The sequence below is a fragment of the Saccoglossus kowalevskii genome, chromosome 4, assembly GCF_978046115.1.
Source record: "Saccoglossus kowalevskii chromosome 4, keSacKowa6.1, whole genome shotgun sequence".
Classification (NCBI taxonomy): Eukaryota; Metazoa; Hemichordata; class Enteropneusta; family Harrimaniidae; genus Saccoglossus; species Saccoglossus kowalevskii.
In genome coordinates this window covers 33,429,236-33,444,986 of record NC_140644.1, presented here as the reverse complement: position 1 = coordinate 33,444,986, position 15,751 = coordinate 33,429,236, and the positions used below count along the sequence as shown (strand labels likewise).

General features: G+C 49.2%; 1 protein-coding gene across 2 annotated transcripts in view; it reads right to left on the bottom strand.

The window, feature by feature from the left end:
- Positions 1-15,751, bottom strand: part of LOC100366354 (uncharacterized) — a 169,348-nt gene that overhangs the window by 62,203 nt on the left and 91,394 nt on the right. For both annotated transcript variants that reach the window (XM_085498616.1, XM_085498615.1), the window contains exon 14: positions 9,130-9,289. In XM_085498616.1, the coding sequence (XP_085354742.1) occupies positions 9,130-9,289 (160 nt within the window). The remainder of the gene's footprint in view (positions 1-9,129; positions 9,290-15,751) is intronic.

Genomic DNA, 15,751 nt, shown 5'->3' with positions numbered 1-15,751 from the left:
CATCCCGTCACATTAAATTACATCATGCCACAAGACGCAAACACACATCAACCACGACATACGTCTCCATGCCACAACACATCATATAATGTCCCGTCACATTAAATTACATAATGCCACAAGACGCAACCACACATCCGCCACGACATATGTCTCCACGTCACAACTCGCCACGACACATCATATAATGTCCCGTCACATTAAATTACATCATTCCACAAGACGCAACCACACATCCGCCACAACATACATCTCCATGCCACAACACATCATATAACGTCCCGTCACATTAAATTATATCATGCCACAAGACGCAACCACACATCCACCACGACATACGTCTCCACGCCACACCCCGCCACAACACATCATATTATGTCCCATCACATTAAATTACATCCTGCCACAAGACGCAACCACACATCCGCCACGACATACGTCTACACGCCACAACACGCCACACCACATCATATAACATCCCGTCACATTAAATTATATCATGCCACAAGACGCAACCACACATCCACCACGACATACGTCTCCACGCCACAACTCGCCACAACACATCATATAACGCCCCATCACATTTAATTACATCATGCCACAAGACGCAACCACACATCCGCCACGACATATGTTTCCACGCCACAACTCGCCACAACATATCATATAATGCCCCATCACATTTAATTACATCATTCCACAAGACGCAACAACACATCCGCCACAACATATGTCTCCACGCCAAAACACATCATATAACGTCCCGTCATATTAAATTACATCATGCCAAAAGACGCAACCACACATCCGCCACGACATATGTCTCCACGCCACAACTCGCCACAACACCTCCTATAACGCCCCGTCACATTAAATTACATCCTGCCACAAGACGCAACCACACATCCGCCACGACACATGTCTCCACGCCACAACTCGCCACACCACATCACATAACATCCCGTCACATTAAATTACATCATGCCACAAGACGCAAACACACATCAACCACGACATACGTCTCCACGCCACACCCCGCCACAACACATCATATTATGTCCCGTCACATTAAATTATATCATTCCACAAGACGCAACCACACATCCGCCACAACATACGTCTCCACGCCACAACACATCATATAACGTCTTGACACATTAAATTACATCATGCCACAAGACGCAACCACACACCCGCCACGACTTACGTCTCCACGCCACAACACCACATATTATTTGCCGTCACATCAAATTACATAATTCCACAAGACGCAACCACACATCCGCCACGACATACGTCTCCACGCCACAACTTGCCACAACACATCATATAACGCCCATCACATTTAATTACATCATGCCACAAGACGCAACCACACATCCGCCACGACATATGTTTCCACGCCACAACTCGCCACAACACATCATATAACGCCCCATCACATTTAATTACATCATTCCACAAAACGCAACAACACATCTGCCACAACATACGTCTCCACGCCAAAACACATCATATAACGTCCCGTCACATTAAATTACATCATGCCAAAAGACGCAACCACACATCCGCCACGAAACATGTCTCCACGCCACAACTCGCCACACCACATCGTATAACATCCCGTCACATTAAATTATATCATGCCACAAGACGCAACCACACATCCGCCACGACATACGTCTCCACGTCACAACCCGCCACAACACACCATATAACATCCCGTCACATTAAATTACATCATGCCACAAGACGCAACCACATATCCGCCATGACATATGTCTCCACGCCACAACTCGCCACAACACATCATATAACATCCAGTCACATTAAATTATATCATGCCACAAGACGCAACCACACATCCGCCACGACATACGTCTCCACGCCACAACTTGCGACAACACATCATATAGCGTCCCGTCACATTAAATTACATCATGCCACAAGAGGCAACCACATATCCGCCACGACATATGTCTCCACGCCACAACTCGCCACAACACATCATATAATGTCCTGTCACATTAAATTACATCATGCCACAAGACGCAACCACACATCCGCCACGACATACGTCTCCACGCCACAACCCGCCACAACACATCATATAACGTCCCGTCACATTAAATTACATCATGCCACAAGAGGCAACCACACATCCGCCATGACATACGTTTCCACGCCACAACTCGTCACAACACATCATATAACGTCCCGTCATATTAAATTACATCATGCCAAAAGACGCAACCACACATCCGCCACGACATATGTCTCCACGCCACAACTCGCCACAACACCTCCTATAACGCCCCGTCACATTAAATTACATACTGCCACAAGACGCAACCACACATCCGCCACGACACATGTCTCCACGCCACAACTCGCCACACCACATCATATAACATCCCGTCACATTAAATTACATCATGCCACAAGACGCAAACACACATCAACCACGACATACGTCTCCACGCCACACCCCGCCACAACACATCATATTATGTCCCGTCACATTAAATTATATCATTCCACAAGACGCAACCACACATCCGCCACAACATACGTCTCCACGCCACAACACATCATATAACGTCTTGACACATTAAATTACATCATGCCACAAGACGCAACCACACACCCGCCACGACTTACGTCTCCACGCCACAACACCACATATTATTTGCCGTCACATCAAATTACATAATTCCACAAGACGCAACCACACATCCGCCACGACATACGTCTCCACGCCACAACTTGCCACAACACATCATATAACGCCCATCACATTTCATTACATCATGCCACAAGACGCAACCACACATCCGCCACGACATATGTTTCCACGCCACAACTCGCCACAACACATCATATAACGCCCCATCACATTTAATTACATCATTCCACAAAACGCAACAACACATCTGCCACAACATACGTCTCCACGCCAAAACACATCATATAACGTCCCGTCACATTAAATTACATCATGCCAAAAGACGCAACCACACATCCGCCATGACATATGTCTTAACGCCACAACTCGCCACAACACCTCCTATAATGCCCCGTCACATTAAATTACATCCTGCCACAAGATGCAACCACACATCCGCCACGACACATGTCTCCACGCCACAACTCGCCACACCACATCATATAACATCCCGTCACATTAAATTATATCATGCCAAAAGACGCAACCACACATCCGCCACGACATATGTCTCCACGTCACAACCCGCCACAACACATCATATAATGTCCCGTCACATTAAATTACACCGTGCCACAATAGGCAACCACATATCCGCCACGACATATGTCTCCACGCCACAACTCGCCACAACACATCATATAACGTCCCGTCCCATTAAATTATGTCATGCCAAAAGACGCAATCACACATCCGCCACGACATACGTCTCCATGCCACAACTCGCCACAACACATCATATAACGTCCCGTCACACTAAATTACATCATGCCACAAGAGGCAACCACATATCCGCCACGATATATGTCTCCATGCCACAACTCGCCACAACACATGATATAACGTCCCGTCGCATTCAATTACATCATGCCACAAGAGGCAACCACATATCCGCCACGATATATGTCTCCACGCCACAACTCGCCACAACACATCATATAATGTCCTGTCACATTAAATTACATCATGCCACAAGACGCAACCACACATCCGCCACGACATACGTCTCCACGCCACAACCCGCCACAACACATCATATAACGTCCCGTCACATTAAATTACATCATGCCACAAGAGGCAACCACACATCCGCCATGACATACGTTTCCACGCCACAACTCGTCACAACACATCATATAACGTCCCGTCATATTAAATTACATCATGCCAAAAGACGCAACCACACATCCGCCACGACATATGTCTCCACGCCACAACTCGCCACACCACCTCCTATAACGCCCCGTCACATTAAATTACATACTGCCACAAGACGCAACCACACATCCGCCACGACACATGTCTCCACGCCACAACTCGCCACACCACATCATATAACATCCCGTCACATTAAATTACATCATGCCACAAGACGCAAACACACATCAACCACGACATACGTCTCCACGCCACACCCCGCCACAACACATCATATTATGTCCCGTCACATTAAATTATATCATTCCACAAGACGCAACCACACATCCGCCACAACATACGTCTCCACGCCACAACACATCATATAACGTCTTGACACATTAAATTACATCATGCCACAAGACGCAACCACACACCCGCCACGACTTACGTCTCCACGCCACAACACCACATATTATTTGCCGTCACATCAAATTACATAATTCCACAAGACGCAACCACACATCCGCCACGACATACGTCTCCACGCCACAACTTGCCACAACACATCATATAACGCCCATCACATTTCATTACATCATGCCACAAGACGCAACCACACATCCGCCACGACATATGTTTCCACGCCACAACTCGCCACAACACATCATATAACGCCCCATCACATTTAATTACATCATTCCACAAAACGCAACAACACATCTGCCACAACATACGTCTCCACGCCAAAACACATCATATAACGTCCCGTCACATTAAATTACATCATGCCAAAAGACGCAACCACACATCCGCCATGACATATGTCTTAACGCCACAACTCGCCACAACACCTCCTATAATGCCCCGTCACATTAAATTACATCCTGCCACAAGATGCAACCACACATCCGCCACGACACATGTCTCCACGCCACAACTCGCCACACCACATCATATAACATCCCGTCACATTAAATTATATCATGCCAAAAGACGCAACCACACATCCGCCACGACATATGTCTCCACGTCACAACCCGCCACAACACATCATATAATGTCCCGTCACATTAAATTACACCGTGCCACAATAGGCAACCACATATCCGCCACGACATACGTCTCCACGCCACAACCCGCCACAACACATCATATAACGTCCCGTCACATTAAATTACATCATGCCACAAGAGGCAACCACACATCCGCCATGACATACGTTTCCACGCCACAACTCGTCACAACACATCATATAACGTCCCGTCATATTAAATTACATCATGCCAAAAGACGCAACCACACATCCGCCACGACATATGTCTCCACGCCACAACTCGCCACAACACCTCCTATAACGCCCCGTCACATTAAATTACATACTGCCACAAGACGCAACCACACATCCGCCACGACACATGTCTCCACGCCACAACTCGCCACACCACATCATATAACATCCCGTCACATTAAATTACATCATGCCACAAGACGCAAACACACATCAACCACGACATACGTCTCCACGCCACACCCCGCCACAACACATCATATTATGTCCCGTCACATTAAATTATATCATTCCACAAGACGCAACCACACATCCGCCACAACATACGTCTCCACGCCACAACACATCATATAACGTCTTGACACATTAAATTACATCATGCCACAAGACGCAACCACACACCCGCCACGACTTACGTCTCCACGCCACAACACCACATATTATTTGCCGTCACATCAAATTACATAATTCCACAAGACGCAACCACACATCCGCCACGACATACGTCTCCACGCCACAACTTGCCACAACACATCATATAACGCCCATCACATTTCATTACATCATGCCACAAGACGCAACCACACATCCGCCACGACATATGTTTCCACGCCACAACTCGCCACAACACATCATATAACGCCCCATCACATTTAATTACATCATTCCACAAAACGCAACAACACATCTGCCACAACATACGTCTCCACGCCAAAACACATCATATAACGTCCCGTCACATTAAATTACATCATGCCAAAAGACGCAACCACACATCCGCCATGACATATGTCTTAACGCCACAACTCGCCACAACACCTCCTATAATGCCCCGTCACATTAAATTACATCCTGCCACAAGATGCAACCACACATCCGCCACGACACATGTCTCCACGCCACAACTCGCCACACCACATCATATAACATCCCGTCACATTAAATTATATCATGCCAAAAGACGCAACCACACATCCGCCACGACATATGTCTCCACGTCACAACCCGCCACAACACATCATATAATGTCCCGTCACATTAAATTACACCGTGCCACAATAGGCAACCACATATCCGCCACGACATATGTCTCCACGCCACAACTCGCCACAACACATCATATAACGTCCCGTCCCATTAAATTATGTCATGCCAAAAGACGCAATCACACATCCGCCACGACATACGTCTCCATGCCACAACTCGCCACAACACATCATATAACGTCCCGTCACACTAAATTACATCATGCCACAAGAGGCAACCACATATCCGCCACGATATATGTCTCCATGCCACAACTCGCCACAACACATGATATAACGTCCCGTCGCATTCAATTACATCATGCCACAAGAGGCAACCACATATCCGCCACGATATATGTCTCCACGCCACAACTCGCCACAACACATCATATAATGTCCTGTCACATTAAATTACATCATGCCACAAGACGCAACCACACATCCGCCACGACATACGTCTCCACGCCACAACCCGCCACAACACATCATATAACGTCCCGTCACATTAAATTACATCATGCCACAAGAGGCAACCACACATCCGCCATGACATACGTTTCCACGCCACAACTCGTCACAACACATCATATAACGTCCCGTCATATTAAATTACATCATGCCAAAAGACGCAACCACACATCCGCCACGACATATGTCTCCACGCCACAACTCGCCACAACACCTCCTATAACGCCCCGTCACATTAAATTACATACTGCCACAAGACGCAACCACACATCCGCCACGACACATGTCTCCACGCCACAACTCGCCACACCACATCATATAACATCCCGTCACATTAAATTACATCATGCCACAAGACGCAAACACACATCAACCACGACATACGTCTCCACGCCACACCCCGCCACAACACATCATATTATGTCCCGTCACATTAAATTATATCATTCCACAAGACGCAACCACACATCCGCCACAACATACGTCTCCACGCCACAACACATCATATAACGTCTTGACACATTAAATTACATCATGCCACAAGACGCAACCACACACCCGCCACGACTTACGTCTCCACGCCACAACACCACATATTATTTGCCGTCACATCAAATTACATAATTCCACAAGACGCAACCACACATCCGCCACGACATACGTCTCCACGCCACAACTTGCCACAACACATCATATAACGCCCATCACATTTCATTACATCATGCCACAAGACGCAACCACACATCCGCCACGACATATGTTTCCACGCCACAACTCGCCACAACACATCATATAACGCCCCATCACATTTAATTACATCATTCCACAAAACGCAACAACACATCTGCCACAACATACGTCTCCACGCCAAAACACATCATATAACGTCCCGTCACATTAAATTACATCATGCCAAAAGACGCAACCACACATCCGCCATGACATATGTCTTAACGCCACAACTCGCCACAACACCTCCTATAATGCCCCGTCACATTAAATTACATCCTGCCACAAGATGCAACCACACATCCGCCACGACACATGTCTCCACGCCACAACTCGCCACACCACATCATATAACATCCCGTCACATTAAATTATATCATGCCAAAAGACGCAACCACACATCCGCCACGACATATGTCTCCACGTCACAACCCGCCACAACACATCATATAATGTCCCGTCACATTAAATTACACCGTGCCACAATAGGCAACCACATATCCGCCACGACATACGTCTCCACGCCACAACTTGCGACAACACATCATATAGCGTCCCGTCACATTAAATTACATCATGCCACAAGAGGCAACCACATATCCGCCACGACATATGTCTCCACGCCACAACTCGCCACAACACATCATATAATGTCCTGTCACATTAAATTACATCATGCCACAAGACGCAACCACACATCCGCCACGACATACGTCTCCACGCCACAACCCGCCACAACACATCATATAACGTCCCGTCACATTAAATTACATCATGCCACAAGAGGCAACCACACATCCGCCATGACATACGTTTCCACGCCACAACTCGTCACAACACATCATATAACGTCACGTCACATTAAATTACATCATGCCACAAGAGGCAACCACACATCCGCCACGACATACGTTTCCACGCCACAACCCGCCACAACACATCATATAACGTCCCGTCACATTAAATTACATCATGTCACAAGACGCAAGCACACATCTACCATGACATACATCTCCACGCCACAATTCGCCACATCACACCCTATAACGTCCCGTCAAATTACATTACTCCAGGCCACAACACGTCATAACTTATCTTGTAATGCCACATTACATATCGCAAAGCCAAACACAAAACCCCAGGTCGAATTACATCACGCTACACCAGAACACCACCAAGTCAATTTTCTTCCACGCTCAGCCACGCCATAAAATATTCGGTCATGTCATATTACATCACGCCGCAACATATCTCTTCACATTAAATTTCTTCACACCACAACACACTCCGTCATACCAAACGACATCATGCCACAGCACATCTCGTCACGCCAAATAAAAAGACACCAAACACGTCATGTCACAATGAAATGCCTCGTGCCACAACACATAATGTCACGGCAAATAATAACAATACGCCACAACACATCCCGCTTCACAAAATCACGCCAAAACACATTCCTTCACATTGAATTGTATCATGCCACAACACATCCCGTTACACAAAATTACATTATGTCACAAATGTCCCTTTAATATATCAACTACAACAATAAATGCCCACACGCCAATTTTACAACGCCCAACGCCCCTACTTGACGTCAGGACACAACAGGCAACAACGCATCCCGTCACGTGACGTCGTACACCACAAATTATTCACGTTAGAATCCAAATACGTCGACCACCAGAACAAATATCAAGAATTATCACTTTTATATTTTCCAGTCACGCTTCAATAAAAAGTACCTGATTCAGTAAATACGATTGAGGCTGCTGCCAATGCAGAAGCCGTATCACCGGCAATATCTGAACCTGGGACAGACGCATTCATCATCAGCGCTGGCCTGTTGGCTGTCATCTCTTCTGGTCGGCCCCAATATGTATGGTCGACCCCACCGTCGCCAACCTTTAAAAAGTCATTCATGAATAGGTTAAAACAATGAAAAGTTCAAATAATTTGTAAATTTACGGAGAAAACTGTCGTGTTGGAAATGCTTTTCAACCCTATTCTGACTTTTCATATCGTAATTACGTTAACAAGTGCAATATATCTATAGTTCCGGTACACATGCTAATTGTCCTTAGACTTTAACGGCCACTGTGGTCACGTTAGGAGCAAGAGAGCTACATTAGTTGGTTCCCGCCCCAGTGTCATGGCACACAAAGCCATATTGGCTAGTTCCCGCCCCCAGTGTCATGGCACACAAAGCCATATTGGCTAGTTCCCGCCTCCAGTGTCATGGCGCACCAAGCCACATTGGTTGGTTCCCGCCCAAAGTGTCATGGCGCACCAAACCACATTGGTTGGTTCCGGCCTCAAATGTCATGGCGCACCAAGCCACTCTGGCGAGTTCCCGCAGCCAGTGTCATGGCGTACTAAGCCACATAGGTTGGTTCCTGCTTTAATTGTCATGGCACACCAAGCCACCTTGGTTGGTTCCCGCCTCCGGTGTCATGCCGAAACAAGCCACATTGATTGATTCCCGCTTCAATTGTCAGGGCGAAACAAGCCACATTTGTTGGTTTTCGCCTGAATTGTCATGGCGCACCAAGCCACATTGGTCGGTGTTCGCCTCTATTGTTATGGCACACCAAGTCACATGTGTCATGGCGCACCAAGCCACATTGGTTGGCTCCCACCTCAATTGTCATGGCGCACCAAGCCACTTTGGTTGGATACCACATCCAGTGACATGGCGCACCAAGCCACATTGGTTGGTTCCTCTCTTAATTGTCATGGTGCGCCAAGCCACATTGGTCAGTTCCCGCCCCCAGTGTCATGACGCACCAAGCCAAAGTGGTTGGTTACCGTATCCAGTGTCATGGCACACCAAGCCACCTTGGTTGGTTCCCGCCTCCGGTGTCATGCCGAAACAAGCCACATTGATTGGTTCCCGCTTCAATTGTCAGGGCGAAACAAGACACATTGGTTGGTTTTCGCCTGAATTGTCAAGGCGCACCAAGCCACATTGGTCGGTGTTCACCTCTATTGTTATGGCACATCAAGTCGCATGTGTCATGGCGCACCAAGCCACATTGGTTGGCTCCCACCTCAATTGTCATGGCGCACCAAGCCACTTTGGTTGGATACCGCATCCAGTGACATGGCGCACCAAGCCACATTGGTTGGTTCCTGTCTTAATTGTCACGGTGCGCCAAGACACATTGGTCGGTTCCCGCCCCCAGTGTCATGACGCACCAAGCCAAAGTGGTTGGTTACCGCACCCAGTGTCATGGCGCACCAAGCCACAGTGGTTGGTACCCGCCTCAATTGTGATGGCGCACAAAGTCACATTGGTTGGTTCCCGCCCCCAGTGTCATGGCACACAAAGCCACATTGGTTAGTTCCCGCCTCTAGTGTCATGGCGTGCTATGCCACATTGGTTGGTTCCCGCCTCAATAGTCATAGCGCACCAAGTCACATTGGCAATTTCCCGCCTCCAGTGTCATGGCGCACCAAGCCATCATGGTTAATTCCGCCTCCACTGTCATGGCACACCAAGCCATATTGGTTGGTTCTCGCCTCCAGTGACATTGCGCACCAAGCCACCTTGGTTGGTTCCCGTCTCCGGTGTCATGGCGTAACAAGCCACATTGGTTGGTTTTCGCCTGAATTGTCATTGCGCACCAAGCCACATTGGTTGTTTTTCGCCTCAATTGTTATGGCGCACAAAGCCACATTGGTTGGTTCCCGCCTCAATTGTCATGGCGCACCAAGCCACTTTGGTTGGATACCGCATCCAGTGACATGACGCACCAAGCCACATTGATTGGTTCCTGTCTTAATTGTCATAGAGCAACAAGCCACATTGGTTTGTTCCCGTCTTAATTGTCATGGTGCACTAAGCCACATTGGACTGTTCCCGCCTCCAGTGTTATGGCGCACCAAGCCACATTAGTTGGTTCCCGCCTCAAGTGTCATGTGAAACCAAGCAACGTTGGAAGGTTCTCGCCTCAAGTGTCATTGGCTAGTTCCCGCCTCCAGTGTCATGGCGCACCAAGCCACTTTGATTGGATCCGCATCCAGTGACATGGCGCATCAAGCCACATTGGTTGGTTCCCGCATCCAGTGTCATGGCGCACCGAGCCACTTTCTGTTGGTTCCCGCTTCAATTGTCATGGCGCACCAAGCCACATTGGTTGGTTGCCCCTTCAATTGTCAGGGCACACTAAGCCACATTGGTTGGTTCCCGCCTCAAGTGTCATGGCGCACCGAGCCACTTTTTGTTGGTTCGCACATCCAGTGTCATGGCGCACCAAGCCAATTTGGTTGGTTACCGCATCCAGTGTCATGGCGGGCAAAGCCACATTGGTTGGATCCGTCTCAATTGTCATGGTGCAACAAGCCACATTGGTTGGTTCCCGTCTCATTTGTCATGGCACACTAAGCCACATTGGTTGGTTCCCGCCTCAAGTTGTCATGGCACACCAAGTCACATTGGTTGGTTTCCGCCTCAATTGTCATGGCGCATCAAGCCACAATGGTTGGTTCCCGCCTCAAGTGTCATGGCGCACCAAGCCACATTGGTTGGTTCCCGCATCAATTGTCATGGCGCACCAATTCACATTGGTTGGTTTTCGCCTCAATTGTCAGGGCGCACCAAGCCACATTGTTTGGTTCCCGCATCAGTTGTCATGGCGCACCAAGCCACATTGGTTGGTTCCTGCTTCAAGTATCATGGCACACCAAGCCACGTTAGTTGGGTCCCGCCTCAATTGTCATGGCGCACCAAGCCACATTGGTTGGTTCACACCTCAATTGCCATGGCGTGCTATGCCACATTGCTTGGTTCCCGCCTCAATAGTCATAGCGCACCAAGTCACATTGCCTATTCCCCGCCTGCAGTGTCATGGCGCATGAAGCCATCATGGTTCGTTTCGCCTCCACTGTCATGGCACACCAAGCCAAATTGGTTGGTTCTCGCCTCCAGTGATATTGGGTAAACCAACCAATGTGGCTTGGTGTGCCATGACAACTTGAATTGAGGCGGAACCAATCAATGTGGCTTTGTGCGCCGTGACAATTGAGGCGAAAAACCAACCAATGTGGCTTGGTGCGCCATGACAATTGAGGCGAAAACGAACCAATGTGAATTGGTGCGCCATGACAATTGAGGCGGAAACCAACCAATGTGACTTGGTGTGCCATGACAACTTGAGGCGGGAACCAACCAATGTGGCTTGTTGCACCATGACAATTGGGACGGAACCAACCAATGTGGCTTGGCCCGCCATGACACTGGATGCGGGAACCAACCAAAGTGGCTTGGTGCGCCATGTCACTGGATGTGTGAACCAACCAAAGTGGCTTGTTGCACCATGACAATTGGGACGGAACCAACCAATGTGGCTTGGCCCGCCATGACACTGGATGCGGGAACCCACCAATGTGGCTTGGTGCGCCATGACACTTGAGGCGGGAAGCAACCAATGTGGCTTGATGCGCCATGACAATTGAGGCGGAAACCAACCAATGTGACTTGGTGTGCCATGACAACTTGAGGCGGGAACCAACCAATGTGGCTTGTTGCACCATGACAATTGGGACGGAACCAACCAATGTGGCTTGGCCCGCCATGACACTGGATGCGGGAACCAACCAAAGTGGCTTGGTGCGCCATGTCACTGGATGTGTGAACCAACCATAGTGGCTCGGTGCGCCATGACACTTGAGGCGGGAACCAACCAATGTGGCTTAGTGCGCCATGACAATTAAAGCGGGAACTAACCAATGTGGCTTGGTGCGCCATGACTCTTGAGGTGGGAACCAACCAATGTGGCTTGGTGCGCCATGACACTGGATGCGGGAACCAACCAATGTGGCTTGATGCGCCATGACACTTGAGGCGGGAAACAACCAATGTGGCTTGGTGCGCCATGTCACTGGATGCGGATCCAACCAAAGTGGCTTGGTGCGCCCTGACACTGGAGGCGGGAACCAACCAATGTGGCTTAGTGTGCCATGACAAATGAGGTGGGAACCAACGAATGTGGCTTGTTGCACCATGACAATTAAGACGGGAACCAATGAATGTGGCTTGGTGCTCCATGACAATTGATGCGGGAACCAACCAATGTGGCTTGGTGCGCCATGACAATTGAGGCGGGAACAAACCAATGTGGCTTGGTGCACCATAACACTTGAGGCGGGAACCAACCAATGTGGCTTGGTGTGCCATGACGATTGAGGCAAAAACCAGCCAATGTGGCTTGGTGCGCCATGACACTGGCTGCGAGATCTAGCCAAAGTGGCTTGGTGCGCCATGACAATTGAATCGGGAACCATCCAATGTGGCTTGTTACGCCATGACACCGGAGGCGGGAACTAACCAAAGTGGCTTGGTGCGCCATGACACTGGATGTGGGAAGCAACCAAAGTGGCTTGGTGCGCCAAGACACTTGAGGCAGGAACCGACCAATGTGGCTTGGTGCACCATGACAATTAAGACAGAAACCAACGAAAGAGGCTTGGTGCGCTATGACACATGTGGCTTGGTGCGCCATAACAATTGAGGCGAAAACCAATCAATGCGGCTTGGTGCGCAATGACAATTCAAAGCCACGTTGGTTGGTTCCCGCCTCAAGTGTCATGGCGCACCAAGCCACATTGGTTGGTTCCCGCCTCAAGTGTTATGGTGCACCAAGCCACATTGGTTGGTTCTCGCCTCCAGTGTCATGGTGCACCAAGCCACATTGGTTTGTTCCCGCCTCAATTGTCATGACGCACCAATCCACATTAGTTGGTTCCCGCCTCATTTCAAGTTGCCATGGCACACCAAGTCACATTGGTTAGTTCCCACCTCAAGTGTCATGGCGCACCAAGCCACATTGGTTGGTTCCGGCCTCAGTTGTCATGGCGCACCAAGCCACATTGGTTGGTTCTCGCCTCCAGTGTCATGGCGCACCAAGCCACATTAGTTGGTTCCCGCCTCAAGTGTCATGGCGCACCAAGCCACATTGGTTGGTCTTTGCCTCAATTTTCATGGCGCACCAAGCCATATTAGTTGGTTCTCGCCTCAAGTGTCATGGCGCACCAATTCACATTGGTTGGTTTTCGCCTCAATTGTCACGGCGCACCAAGCCACATTGGTTGGTTCCCGCATCAATTGTCATGGCGCACCAAGCCACATTGGTTGGTTCCCGCTTCAAGTACCATGGCACACCAAGCCACGTTAGTTGGGTCCCGCCTCAATTGTCATGGCACACCAAGCCACATTGGTTGGTTCACACCTCAATTGTCATGGCGTGCTATGCCACATTGCTTGGTTCCCGCCTCAATAGTCATAGCGCACCAAGTCACATTGCCTATTCCCCGCCTGCACTGTTATGGTGCACGAAGCCATCATGGTTCGTTCCGCCTCCACTGTCATGGCACACCAAGCCAAATTGGTAGGTTCTCGCCTCCAGTGACATTGCGCACCAAGCCACTTTGGTTGGTTCTCGCCTCCAGTGTCATGGTGCACCAAGTCACATTGGTTAGTTCCCACCTCAAGTGTCATGGCGCACCAAGCCACATTGGTTGGTTCCCGCCTCAGTTGTCATGGCGCACCAAACCACATTAGTTGGTTCCCGCCTCAAGTGTCATGGCGCACCAAGCCACATTGGTTGGTTTTTGCCTCAATTGTCATGGCGCACCAAGCCATATTAGATGGTTCTCGCCTCAAGTGTTATGGCGCACCAATTCACATTGGTTGGTTTTCGCCTCAATTGTCACGGCGCACCAAGCCACATTGGTTGGTTCCCGCTTCAAGTATCATGGCACACCAAGCCACGTTAGTTGGGTCCCGTCTCAATTGTCATGGCGCACCAAGCCACATTGGTTGGTCCCGCTTCAAGTAGCATGGCACACCAAGCCACGTTAGTTGCGTCCCGCCTCAATTGTCATGGCGCACCAAGCCACATTGGTTGGTTCACACCTCAATTGTCATGGCGTGCTATGCCACATTGCTTGGTTCCCGCCTTAATAGTCATAGCGCACCAAGTCACATTGCCTATTCACCGCCTGCAGCGTCATGGCGCACGAAGCCCTCATGGTTCGTTCCGTCTCCACTGTCATGGCACACCAAGCCAAATTGGTTGGTTCTCGCCTCCAGTGACATTGCGCACCAAGCCACTTTGATTGGTTCCCGCCTCCGGTGTCATGGCGTAACAAGCCACATTGTTTGGTTCCCGATTCAATTGTCATGGCGCAACAAGCCACATTGGTTGGTTTTCGCCTGAATTGTCATTGAGCACCAAGCCACATGTGTCATGGCGCACCAAGCCACTTTGGTTGGATGCCGCATCCAGTGACATGACGCACCAAGCCACATTGGTTGGTTCCTGTCTTAATTGTCACGGTGCACCAAGCCACATTGGTCGGTTCCCG